We start from the raw sequence: 13,237 nt of genomic DNA, 5'->3' as shown, positions 1-13,237 counted from the left end.
GCTATGCCTGCACATAGTATGCCGGTTCATTAGCTTCTGGGAGGGTCAGCTTTTATTTGGGCGGTCCTAAAACTCCCCAGCCAGCTGCTTACATCTTCCCCAGATTTGCATTCAGTGTTCTCAAGACCAGCATTCCTCAGGATTTAAAGAAGGGAGGAAGCACATCTCCCCCACTTCTCCAGGGTGGATGGAAATCTATGCATCTCATTATCTTTATGCAGAATAGCTTCAAAGACATCTACCTCTAATCAATACATATTCATGATTCTTTCATTAAAACAGCCCACAGAAGAGCCATTTTTCCCTCCTTCCTACTAGAATTCCAAATGATCCCAATTTTTTATTTCTTTCACAAAACTATTCCAGACCTTTCCCTTTTTCCTTTCCTCCTCTCCTGGTCCCCATGGTCATGGAATCTCCTTTTAGCTGGAACCAGTGAGCCTGCAATTGTGACACTAGTGGCTTATGATCCACTTATATTGTTTCTGAGATCCTAAAGACCTAAAGCCCCAAATCTTCATTCTGGCAATCCCATATCTGATCAGAAAAACAGCATGAAGACGTTTTTCCCAAGTGCAGAATCGTATATTCTGAGTGACTGAGCTATTGGCATTCAAGTTTTGACCAGTTTCAAGATGCTACTACCAGATAATGGAAAGACCATATACAGACACTGCAATCTATGTTACATAAGGAAGACTTCGTTAGTTGGTATACAAGAGTGGAGAGTTTCAGGTTATATACGATACATCCAGAAGGCTGTTTGAATACACAAAGAGCCATATTCCTTTCAGGTCTTAAGTTTCCCTGGCTGGAAGTGAGGCCTCTGAGAAGCTGCATTCCTTTCTCAGGGTCCTTACCACTGTTTAGTGTGCTAATGCCAAGAACATGTGGCTTTTTTCTTTTTTTTTGAGATGGAGTCTCACTCTGTTGCCCAGGCTGGAGTGCAGTGGCCCAATCTCAGCTCACTGCAAGCCCCGCCTCTTGGGTTCACACCATTCTCCTGCCTCAGCCTCCCGAGTAGCTGGGACTACAGGCGCCCGCCACCTCGCCCGGCTAATTTTATTTTTAGTAGAGACGGGGTTTCACTGTGTTAGCCAGAATGGTCTCAATCTCCTGACCTTATGATCCACCCGCCTCGGCCTTCCTAAGTGCTGGGATTACAGGTGTGAGCCACCGCGCCTGGCCTGGCCTTTTTCTTTGTTAAGGAGTGATGTGAAACTGTTACAAAACCAGATGTGGGAGGTGTTCTACTACCATTAACTTACATGCACCAGTCTCACTTACTTCAGCCTCAAAGAGGTGAACAAATGAGGCATTTTCTCTATCTGAATGAAACATGGAGACATAGAGTTCCTGTCATTGCACAAGGTCAGCTGTTCAAGCAGAGAGCCAGAACTAGGCTCTGGCTCTGCACCCCATGTTCCTTTAGCAGGCCTGTGGCCGGCTGTGACAAGTATAGCCTGAGGCTCACAGAGCCCACAGCCAGCATGGTATGGGAAATCCTGGATTGGGGCTGGTTGTGGTCCAGCTGTGATCCAGCTTTCTCCACTTCTAGACAGGGCTGGTGCCAGGCAATGAAGCCAATGACTACAGATGTCACTCACAGCTGGAAATGGGCCTCCTTTGGCAAAGGAACCTGGAAGCACTCTCTAGCTGCTCTGCTCAGGCTGGGGCCCTGCTAGCCTCCTTTTAGATAAAGTGGGGAGACTAGATTCACACCAAACAGTGGAAATGAGGGAATGCAGCTTCCAGACGATCATCACTTGGTTAAGTTTGCACAGAAAGTGTAACCAGTTCCAGTGAGAACAAACCTAAAGCTGCCTGTCTTTTAAAGCCACCCTGAGTGGTAAAGATAACGTACATGTCTTAACCTATATAAAGGTGAAGTATTATTTTTCAACTGTACAAGACACATTACTAGGGTTACAGTTCAGTGGCATGCACCTCATGTTGGACTGCATTTAAACTACAACTGTGTAGTGTGACATCTCCATTACATGGCACCAAACATTTGTCAATTGTACAACTATTACTTGGTGAGATCTGGTTTTAACTACAATACTTTAAAAGCCAATTTCTATTTAAATGTGTTATGAAAAAATGCAATAGCTTAACTTTATACACATTTTACATTTATGGCAGAATCAGTACAGTAATTTCTGCACCCGAATGGGTAGTGTTGCCTTCGAAGTAGTCACCTTGGGAAGACGTATGTTTATTCCAGTGAAGCTGACCTTACACAGAACATTTCTAGAACCCTCTTTAGAAACTGTCAACTTGTAAGGGTCTTCAGTGTTGGTGAATCTTTGTCCTTTAAGGGTAGATCTATTTTTTGAGGAATGATTTTTTTTTTAACAGCTAAAGAGCATTAGAAAATAAGTCTGCTAAATAAAATGGGTGATGAAGCTCAGGATTACCTTGGTGGGCAGGAGGAGGGGTTGGATAAAACACAAGGTCTGACTATAAAGTTGAGAGGCCTTTTGCCTTGCATGGCTTCAAAGGTAACCCCAAAGGGGAACCCTAAGAAAATAACTCCAATTATGCTAACTCTTGAGTGCATATGTTCTAGTGTATTCTTTGCTTATTTTCAGTCATATTTCATATAAGCAGAAATGGAAAACTCCATCTCTGTGATTTCTCCCAAGGGAAAGATCTCATCTACTGCTTAGAGAATTAAAATAAAAAGCACTTGGTGTCATGTCTACATTAGCCCCGCCAAAATGTGCAATGAGTAATTCCTGATACCTGAGTCTTCCCCGTTTGGAAAAGTGGGTAAGGACAGGTGTCTGGATCCTAGGTAAAAGTAGAATTTCAAGGGGACTGGAGTGTTTCCAATGGCTCCCATCTACTCAATAGACTTACAACACCCACTCATACAAGGAAACCTCCTACAGCTAAGCAGTACACAAAGTTTCAGTAGAGGAGGGGAAGAATGATGATCTCCAAGTAGTTTTCCATGGTAAAAACCCACTGGCTTCTGGATGACAAGCGAACAGAGTCCATTGAAAAAGAAAGTCCATGGTGTTAGATTCTAGTGCACGCTTAAGAAATAAAGTGTGGCCACTAGCTCACTGAAGTGCATTTCCAGCTGGGGCCAAAGGCAGCAAAGGTGCAAGAAGCTGCTAGAGCTGACATTAGTTGAAGCAGGGTCTGTAAATTCAGAGTGGCAAAGCAATTTGTAGAAAGGCCCAGTTACAAAGCAGGACATTTGCCAACCTGTGAAGTCAAAGAACGTTCAATCTCACTTTCTACAAAGTGCTTCATTGAAAATGCTAATGATAGGAAGCTCCCTAAAACACCATATCCTGAGTGTCGGAGAAATATGGTCAAGATGGTGATTGATGGGGAGCAGAGATTGATCCTCTAATAGTGTTTGAACTGTGTATTTTCCAAGCATCACACACACACTTAGTGAAGAACCTATTACTGCAGTCACATTCCAGCTCGCCTGCACATGCTTCCATCCCGTGCTTGCTTTTGAGTACATATTTCCATAAGCCATTTCGAGTTAATGGGTTCTACTGCTAAAAGTCAGAAGCAGCAGCAGCAGGGTCAGTGCCTTAGAGTCGGCTGTAATATCCACGTGTTCACAGCAGACGTCAGTCTCATATTGATCAGTCGGGACGTTGTTCTTGGTGAGTGTTTTTATATTTGTCTTTGTAAAAACCACAAAGCTAGGCCATTTGCTTAAATCATCGTTAGAAAAAAATGCTGAGTGCCCAGATGGGATTTCTAGTTTCTGTGCAAATGAAATCACATTAGTCCAGATTTTATTCACTCAAAACTACTAGGGAAGCAGTAGGATTTGGTTTAAATGCTGCCAAAGAGCAAAAATTCACTTAAGTTTTAATTCAGAAGCAATCCTGTTGTTAATGTTGTAGCCAGGTTCGGACAGCATGGAGGGTGGGGCCCCCATTGTGCTTGCTGAGGAATCCCGGATCTCTCCCAGTTCAGGCTCACTTTCACTAGAGGTAGACCCACCGTTGATGGTATAGACGCTCTCTGCAACTCCCTGAGCTGAAGCACAGCCATCCGGCTCATTCTTCTCCCTCGGACTCGACAGTCCTGGGAGGACAGCCATCTTTCCAGTCTGCCTGTTTGGCAGCAAGGACATGGTATAGTCTGCAATGATCCCACCCACATCTAAGTTGCATGCCTGGTCGAAGGCTAGGAAGCCAACATTAGCGTTTGCCTCACACACCACAAAGGAGCCATCGTCCATGATAAGGAGATCAATGCCACAGAAGTCCATGCCTAGGATGTTGGACACCTGAATAGCCAACTGCTTGCCTTGTTCTGTCAGCGGGCACATGACACCCACGCCACCTGTGGGGAAAGCACAGTGATGTAAAGGTGACAACTGAGAAGTCAGATGACTCTTCAAAGAAGAGACAGGGGTCTGCCCAGGAGGGGAAGAAAGACAGGTTCGATCATTAATCACAAAAGGTCTGGATGGAAATCACTACACCCTTCAGGAAAACAATACAGCCAATTTTTATCTAGTCTTAAAAATGCTGATTTCCTCTGACCCAGCCATCCCACTATCAAGGAAATAATCTTATGGTATGGGGGGAAAAAAAGCTTTATGCACAAAGATGTTGATGGCAGTATTATTTAAAATACAAATCATAGAGCCAGGTAAATAATGGGCACTTAATAAATATTCAATACATATTGAATGATGAAATGAAAAATTATAATCTAAATCTCTCACAGTAGGGAAAAACAGTGTATTTTACAGCCATTAATAATAATGCCAGCTGGGTACAGTGACTCACACCTGTAATCCCAGCACTTTGGGAGGCTGAGGTGAGAGGGCTGCTTGAGGCCAAGAGTTTGGACCAGCCTGTGCATCATACCGAGACCCCATCTCTACAAAAAACAAAAATAAAACTAGGTAGGTATGGTGGCTCGCTGTAGGGTTCCTCCTCCCCCAGCCTCCCAAGTGCTGCAGTCCCAGCTACAGTGGCGTGATCTTGGCTCACGGCAAGTTCCACCTCCCGGGTTCACACCATTCTCCTGCCTCAGCCTTCCGAGTAGCTGGGACTACAGGCACCTGCCACCATGGCCGGCTAATTTTGTTTGTATTTTTAGTAGACACAGGGTTTCATCATGTTAGCCAGGATGGTCTCGATCTCCTGACCTCGTGATCCGCCCGCCTCAGCCTCCCAAAGTGCTGGGATTACAGGTGTGAGCCACCATGCCCGGCCACAACTTACTGATTTTTAAGAAGAGAGACAGCACCTTCTGCCGTCTTTCTGTGCTGCCATAATGGTGCACGTCAATGTCCTGGCTGATGCTCTCAAGAGCATCACCAATGCTGAAAAGAGGCAAACGCCAGGTTCTTACTAGGCCATGCTCCAAAGTCATCATCTGGTTTCTAACTGTGATGACAAAGCATAGTTACGTTCGCAAATCTGAAATCACTGATGATCACAGAGCTGGGAAAATTGCTGTGAACCTCACAGGCAGGTTAAACAAGTGGGAAGTGAACGGCCCCAGTCTGATGTGCAACTTGAAGATCAGAAAATGGCAGAATAATCTGCTCCCATTCCATCAGTTTGGTTTCACTGTACTGACAACCTCAGCTAGCATCATGGCCATCATGGCCTGTGAAAAAGTAAGATGAAAACACACAGATGGGAAAATCCTGGGATTATTTTTCTAGGGATGTAATACATATTAATATTTATAAATAAAATGCCTCAATGGACCAAAAAAAAAAAAAAAAAACCCAGAGATATGGAAAGGACTGAGACAAAATCCTGAACCAAGGACAGAGAGACTGATTGCTCTTACTTTGCTAAAAAGCTAGGACTTCAGATTTGTCTCCAGTTAGTCTCCTTGGAAAGATTTAAGAATTGTATTCTCAGGTCCAATAACTAGTGTCTTTACCTTAACAATGTCCCTTTCCACCTATGACACTGTATCTAAAAAAGGCTATAAAACAGTTTTAAAACAGCTCACCAAGTAAAGCAACATGGATAAATTATAAAGCCACGTGGTTACTAATCAATGGATTTTGTAAGGTAACTAAAAAAGTCAAAATGATAATACACAAGGTTCAATACTTTGGCACTAAACATGATGATCATGAAAATGGGCTGGGCATGGTGGCTCATGCCTGTAATCCCAGCACTTTGGGAGGCCAAGGCGGGTAGATCTCTTGAGGCCAGGCTGGCCCACATGATGAAACTGTGTCTCTACTAAAAACACAAAAATCAGCCAGGTGTGGTGGTACACACCTATAATCCCAATTACTCAGGTGGCTGAGACATGAGAATCGCTTGAACCTGGGAGGCGGAGGTTGCAGTGAGCTGGGATCATGCCACTGCATTCTGGCCTGGGCAATAGAACAAGACTGTCAAAAGGAAAGGAAAAGGAAAGGAAAACACTTCCACTTCCATTAAAATATAAAAGGAAAATATGGTATTTCTCCTGTCATCACTTTAGACTCTTATTATTTTTTTTTTGCCTGACTGCCTGAGCTGTTGCAACAGCTTCAAGCCTCACCTCCCTGCCTCCCATCTTATGCCTTCATTTCATCCTTTACTCAGATGGGAGTTTTTCTCCAATGTTGGTCCTCATGTCACTCCCTTTTTAAGTCTTAACACCTAGAGGAGAGGGTTCAGTCCTCCATGTCCTGACACTCCTTGTCTGACCTCTGCCACAGCGCTTATACTCATATGCTCCCCTCCAGGATTGCTTGCTGCCATAGGAAAGGGGTTGTTCCTCATTCTCATCTGTGAGATCCTGGTGTCTAGCAGAGGGTCTGACAAGACAGTAGGGATCGATATACATTTGGTGAATGGGTCCAAATACCCTAATGAAACCCTGTGCTTTTATACCTTACCGAGAGAGCAGTTGCTCTGCATCCGTCCATCAGTGGAGCAGCGAAGCATAGAGCCTATGACCTGGCCCCCTACCACCACCACCCGGATGTCCTTTCCATGGGACTCCTTCACGTACTTCTGGAACAGGTAGGGCACATCGTGGCGGATCAGATGGCAGATGTCAGAGAGGTGATGTTTATCTCTTGCCAGAAAAACAGCTTTTCCTTTAAGAAGAGAAAGAGCAAGAAAAGGGTTTAGAGAAGCTCTGGACTCTGTACTTGCCATCTGGCCTCCTTGTCCATCAAGTCATCAGTTCTCTCTGAACTTGCCTCACTTTGGTCCCTTCTATTTCTCTGCTAGACTTTTGCTTCTTATCAAATGACCATGGAACCTTACTTTCCCTTAACTTTCCTCAGGTCCTAATACCCTCTCCCTCCACCATCACTCTTTTTGAAATGACATAATGACTATTCTAGAAACACAGAGAAAGAGCCAAAATAGAATCCCAAGGATCTAATCAATTCAGTCCCCAAAACAGTTAATTAGCATCTGCCATCACCCCCAGGATGCTGATTAGGCAGGATCCACATCTAACTCATTTTTAAAAAACTCCTCAGACCTAACACTGGGCTGGATGCACAGGGCAGATGTCAATTAATGTTTGTAGAACATAATTTATTGAACATACTTTAGAGAAATTCCAAGTCTGGATGGAGAGAGATCCCAAAAAAAAGGTAGCACAGAGTGATATAACATCAAGAGAGGTCTATGCATAATTCTGTGGGAGCTCAAAGGAGGGAACCACTGACAGGCATCCTTTCTTGTAGACATAAAGTTATTATTTGGCTATACCCATTTAATTCTGAAAGGAATGGCCTATGCCTCTACTGATCTCTGCAGAAAGCATTCCTTCTTGATTCTAAATTATTTTCTGTTCAAATCACCTACACTTTTGTAATAATTTAGCATCAGCTTTTTTTTTTTTTTTTGAAACAGAGTCTCGCTCTGTCACCCAGGCTGGAGTATAGTGGCATGATCTTGGGTTGCTGCAACCTCCACCTCCCGGGCTCAAGCAATTCTCCTGCCTCAGCCTCCAGAGTAGCTTAGATTACAGACACACACCACCACGCCTGGTATTTTTGTATTTTTAGTAGAGACGGGGGTTTCACCATGTTGGCCAGGCTGGTCTTGAACTCTTGGCCTCAAGTAATCTGCCTGCCTCAGCCTCCCAAAGTGCTGGAATTACAGGTGTGAATCACCATGCCCAGCCAACATCGGCTTTTCCATTGATATATTAGTTAACAGACCTGAGCAGGGGTTCTGATAAATTTGCTCTGCAAATCTGACACGAGCATGCCCAGTCTGAGCATTCTTTTCAGCAAATATGGAACAAAGAGGTGGTTTTCCTAAGCTTTGTGTCACCATCTTACAAGGAATGGAACTCTTCTGAAGTCTTAACAAAAAGACCAGTCCCGGGCCAGGTGCAGTGGCTCATGCCCGTCATCCCAGCACTTTGGGAGGCTGAGATGGGCAGATCATCTCAGGTCAGGAGGTTAAGACCAGCCTGACCAACATGGAGAAACCCCATATCTACTAAAAATACAAAATTAGCTGGGCATAGTGGTGCATGCTTATAATCCCAGCTACTCAGGAGGCTGAGGCAGGAGAATCACTTGAACCTAGGAGGCAGAGAGGTTGTGGTGAGCCAAGATGGTGCCACTGAACTCCAGACTGGGCAACAAGAGCGAAACTTCATCTCAAAAACAAACAAACAAACCAGTCCCTAGTGGTACATACAACTGAAAAGTAAATTCCAAAACATGTTATAACCAGGATGCAATCATTCCCAAGATGACTGGACCCTAGACACCTGACAGAGCTGAAGGAGTATGGCCACGTGATCTGAAGATGGCCATGTGGCAGGTGACAGGAGAGTGTGCAGGTAAGTGGGTGTCAGTGTCACAGAAGTTGGATAGGACCCAGGAAGGGGTCACAAGAGGAAAATGGAGAGGCTCCAGCAGGTGTGGACGATGCAGCATCAGTGTTCCCTGTCTTCAATCAATGAGTGTGGGGCAAGCAGATACACATCTGATGCCAGGAGATCTGGAGATCTGACTTCTGGCAACAGATGGCTGAGATTCAGGTATATGCACTGGGTTCTCCGGACATTAGGTAGGATTTTCAGCAGAGATGGGGACTAGAGATAGGAACTGGGTTTCTTGGTTTCGGGTACAGAAGTTCTAATATGGAGGCCAGTCTACAGTTAATAAAGGAGCTACAGTTTTAAGGCAAGAAGGAAAAAAGGAGAAAAAGGCAGTAAGATTGGTTACTCATGTACTAAGTGCCAAGCACTTTGATTTTTTATTATTTCACTTATACTTCATGCTAGCACTAGGAAGCCATTGTAACAAGGATGGTTAATCCCACTTGAGGGAAAACGGGTCCAATCTCAAAACCTCCTATAAAGTTACAGTAATCAACACAGTGTGGCCTGGCATAAAGATAGAACTATATCAATGGAATAAAATTGAGAGCCCAGAAATAAACCTTCACGCACATGGCAAACTGATTTTTGACAAGGGTTCCAACAGCATTGAGTGGGGGAATGAACAGGCTCTTCAACAAATGGTACTGGGAAAAACTGGATATCCACATTCAGAAGAATAAAGTTGAACCTCTGCTTCATACCAAACATAAAAATTAGCTCAAGATGGATCAAAGACTCGAAGGTAAGGGCTAAAACTATGAAGCTTTTAGAAGGCTACATAAATGTAAATCTGTGTGGCTCTGGATTAGGCAAGCACGAAATGACATCAAAAGCACATGGAAACAAACACACACAAAGGGACAAGTCAGACTTTACCAAAATAAAAAACTTCTGTGCATCAAAGATACTATATCAAGAAATGAAAAGACAACCTATGGGAATGGGAAAAACAGGTTCAAACATGTTATTATATATCTAATAAAGATTTAGAATCTACATTATATGGCTGGGCACAGAGGCTCATGCCTGTAATCCCAGCATTTTGGGAGGCTGAGGTGGGTGGATAGCTTGAGTCCAGGAGTTTGAGACCAGCCTGGGCAACATGAGAAAATCTCATTTCTATAAAAAATGAAAAATCAGCCAGGCATGGTAGTGCCTGCCTATAGTCTCAGCTACTTGGGAGGCTGAGGCAGGAGGATTGTTTGAGCCCAGGATGTAGAGGCTACAGTGAGCCAAGATCACACCATTGCAGTCCAGTGAGAGCCTATCTCAAAAAAAAAAATAAATAAAAGAATCTACATTATATAAGAATCCTTTAAACTTGAAAATAAAAAGAGTAAAAACCCAGTTAAAAAGTGGGCAAAGGATATGAAAAAACATTCCTTCAAAGAAGATACACAAATGGCCAACAAGCACATGAAAAGATGTTCAACATCGTTAGTCTTTAGGTAAATGCAAGTTGAAACCACAGTGAGATACCATTTCACACTCACTAGATAGCTATAATAAACATACATAGATACATAACAAATAACAAGTGATGGTGGGGATATGGAGAAACTGGAACCCTCAAACACTGCTGGTGGAAATGTAAAATGTGGTGCAGCCATACAACGGTCATATTATTAAGTCACAAAAAGAGATAAACTAGCATTACTTGCAACAACATGGATGAACTTTGGAGACATCATGCTAAGCGAAAGAAGCCAGACACCAAAGTCCACATACTGTATCAATCCATTCATATAAAATAGCCAAAACAGGCAAATCTATAGTAACAGAAAGTATTATTATTATTATTTTGGTTTTTTTGTTTTTGTTTTTGTTTTTTGAGACAGTCTCGCTTTGTCGCCCAGGCTGGGGTGCAGTGGCCAAATCTCAGTTCACTGCAAGCTCCGTCTCCTGGGTTTACGCCATTCTCCTGCCTCAGCCTCCTGAGTAGGTGGGACTACAGGCGCCTGCCACCTCGTCCGGCTAGTTTTTTGTATTTTTCATTAGAGACGGGGTTTCACAGTGTTAGCCAGGATGGTCTCGATCTCCTGACCTCGTGATCCGCCCGTCTCAGCCTCCCAAAGTGCTGGGATTACAGGCTTGAGCCAACCAGAAAGTACTATTAATAATAGGTCAGTGGTTGCCAGGGACCTGGCAATCAGGACTAACTCCTATGAGATATGAGGCTTCTTTCAGGGGTGATGGAAACGTTCTGAAATTAAGTAGTTAGTTGTAAAACACAGTGAGTTCACTAAAATCCAGTGAATTTTACACTTTGCACTGGTAAATTTTTTATGTGAATTGTATTTCCATTTTTTAAATTTATAAAACATTATGTATTATATTTAATTTCTGTTTGTTATCTTACCTTTCTACAATGGAAGCTCTTTGAGGGCAGGAACTTTTGTTCTTATCTGTATCCCTGGAATAGTGCCTGGCATTTTGTAGGCACTCAATAAATATTTGAATTTTATGTTATGTGTATTTTACCACAATAAAAATGACTAGTTGAAAGGCTGGTTGAAATTGAGCTCAGTAGCATATCTGGATAGCACTAAGAGCCCCGCTTTGCCACCCAAGCTCCTTTCTCTGCTCCTCAACATGACTCATCTATGCTTACAGGTTGCGTTGCCTACCCCTGCTTCCATGTGTTGCTCGCTCACTTTCTCCAATTCAAATTCTACACTTCCACTGAAGTCTCCTTTTCTTCCAGTGAAGACTTCACGGCAGAACTGTCCCCTCCCTCCTGTAGGCTCAAACAGACCCCTGGGCATACTTGCTATATCAGTGATCACCCTGCAATGCAACTGTGTCTACACATTTGAGCTCCTTGAGATCAGTGACTGGGTCCAGTTCTATTTTTGGGGGGGGGGGGGCACGGTCTCGCTCTGTCACCCAGGATGGAGTGCTGTCTAGTTCATTTCTATTGCATAGTCCCTATACCATAGTAGTTGCTCACTACTACTTAGGGTGGCCTTCACTCACTCCAGATGCCCGGAGCGTTTAAGCATGCCACCTGGGTACCCTGATGAGGCACCTGCTCATGTACTACAGGAGGACTGCTTTCTGTTGCTGATGTCCCTACTGAGTCCCTACGATGCACTGAACACTGCAGTAAGCCTTACAGAGACAGACGCTCAGGATCTGGTCCCCACCACTGAGCAGCTTGCAGTCTACTAAAGGAAGCAGGCATATAAACCTGTAACTGTCACAAAGTATAGCACTCTGCTAGAGGCACATACAAAATGCTATGGAAACAAAAAAGGAAGAGCAATTAATTTTGTCTGGAAGACAGGGAGGGAGACCAGGGATGTGTGTGGAAAAGAAATGACATCTGGAGCTGGCCTTAAAGGATGAGCAGAAGTTGTTGACCAAGTGAGCAGAGAAAGATGGCATTCTCAGTGAAGGGAAAAGAGCAGTCGCTTAAAGAGGGGAAAATGCATGGTCTACGTGGTGAATGAGAAGTAGTCTGGAATGGATTATGAAAGGTTCACGTGGCCACAGAAGGCTGCAAGGGAAGGCTGAGGCTGTTCGTGCGGGGCCTTCAGTTTCCTGATGAGGAATATGGACTCTGTCTAATAGGCAGCACAGGGTCTTGGAAGGGTTTTTCAGCGAGAGAGTGTCAAGAATAGATCTATGTTTCAGAGAAATTACTTCAAAAAAAGAACAGAAGAGGCACTGGCAGCAGAGTTAGGGGAACCAATCAGCAGTAAGTCAGGAGTTGACTGCAATGGTTCGAGGAAGAGGTGAGCCTGATCTGACAAAAGCAAGAACAAAGGACAAAGAGGAAGAGACACTGCAAGCTCCTCAAAGGGGAGCTCCATTTTTCTAAGCAGCACTTGAGGAATGTCTTGTCCAGGCAGAGGAGCAGCCTGAGTGGGCTGATTACCCAGGAAGCCCTGGAGAGGTGGCACTGACCCCGGTGGCCTCGTGTGCTCTTCACCACAACTGGGTAGCCCAGGGGCTCGGCTTCATCGATCATTTTTGAAAAGTCTTCATGCCCACCTGCCAAGAAAAGGTAAAAGTCAGTGAAGGTAAGGCTGATGGTCAGGCAGTGGTCACCCCAGCCCTGCCCCTCTGTAGGAATTCTTGAGGCCTCATCTCTCTCATTAAGGCCATTCAAACCCATTTGATTCAACAGACACACATTACGTACCTGCAAGGTAAAAGGTGGGAGCAGAGAGGTAAGGAAACCAACATTTAGCAGGTACCTTCTGTGTGGTAAAGGCTTCACAATCCTTATAACAATCATACAGGTAGGTACCTTTCCCTTTACAATGACTATGGTAGGTGGAACCCCAAGATATCTGCCCCCTGGTGTACGCACCTTGTATAATCCCCTCTTCTAAGTGTGAAAGGGACCAGTGAATATGTTGGGATACCATTCCTGTGATTTTGACTTAGTTAACTGAAAGGGAGATGA

At 44.1% G+C, this 13,237-nt stretch overlaps 1 protein-coding gene and 1 pseudogene across 1 annotated transcript in view; one reads left to right on the top strand and one right to left on the bottom strand.

Moving 5' to 3' along the window:
- Positions 1–3,629: 3,629 nt before the first annotated feature.
- Positions 3,630–13,237, bottom strand: part of RIMKLA (ribosomal modification protein rimK like family member A) — a 33,246-nt gene continuing 23,638 nt past the window's right edge. The window contains exons 3-5 of the mRNA XM_010371819.2: positions 12,733–12,819; positions 6,857–7,060; positions 3,630–4,329 (exon numbers count right to left, since the gene is read on the bottom strand). Of these exons, the coding sequence (XP_010370121.1) occupies positions 3,839–4,329; positions 6,857–7,060; positions 12,733–12,819 (782 nt within the window). The 3' untranslated portion in view covers positions 3,630–3,838. The remainder of the gene's footprint in view (positions 4,330–6,856; positions 7,061–12,732; positions 12,820–13,237) is intronic.
- LOC115892401 lies at positions 5,288–5,632 on the top strand (annotated as a pseudogene).

Source organism: Rhinopithecus roxellana, chromosome 12 (assembly GCF_007565055.1).
Source record: "Rhinopithecus roxellana isolate Shanxi Qingling chromosome 12, ASM756505v1, whole genome shotgun sequence".
In the NCBI taxonomy this organism is placed as follows: Eukaryota; Metazoa; Chordata; class Mammalia; order Primates; family Cercopithecidae; genus Rhinopithecus; species Rhinopithecus roxellana.
The sequence above is the reverse complement of the archived record's forward strand: the minus strand, read 5'-3'. Positions and strand labels throughout refer to the sequence as shown.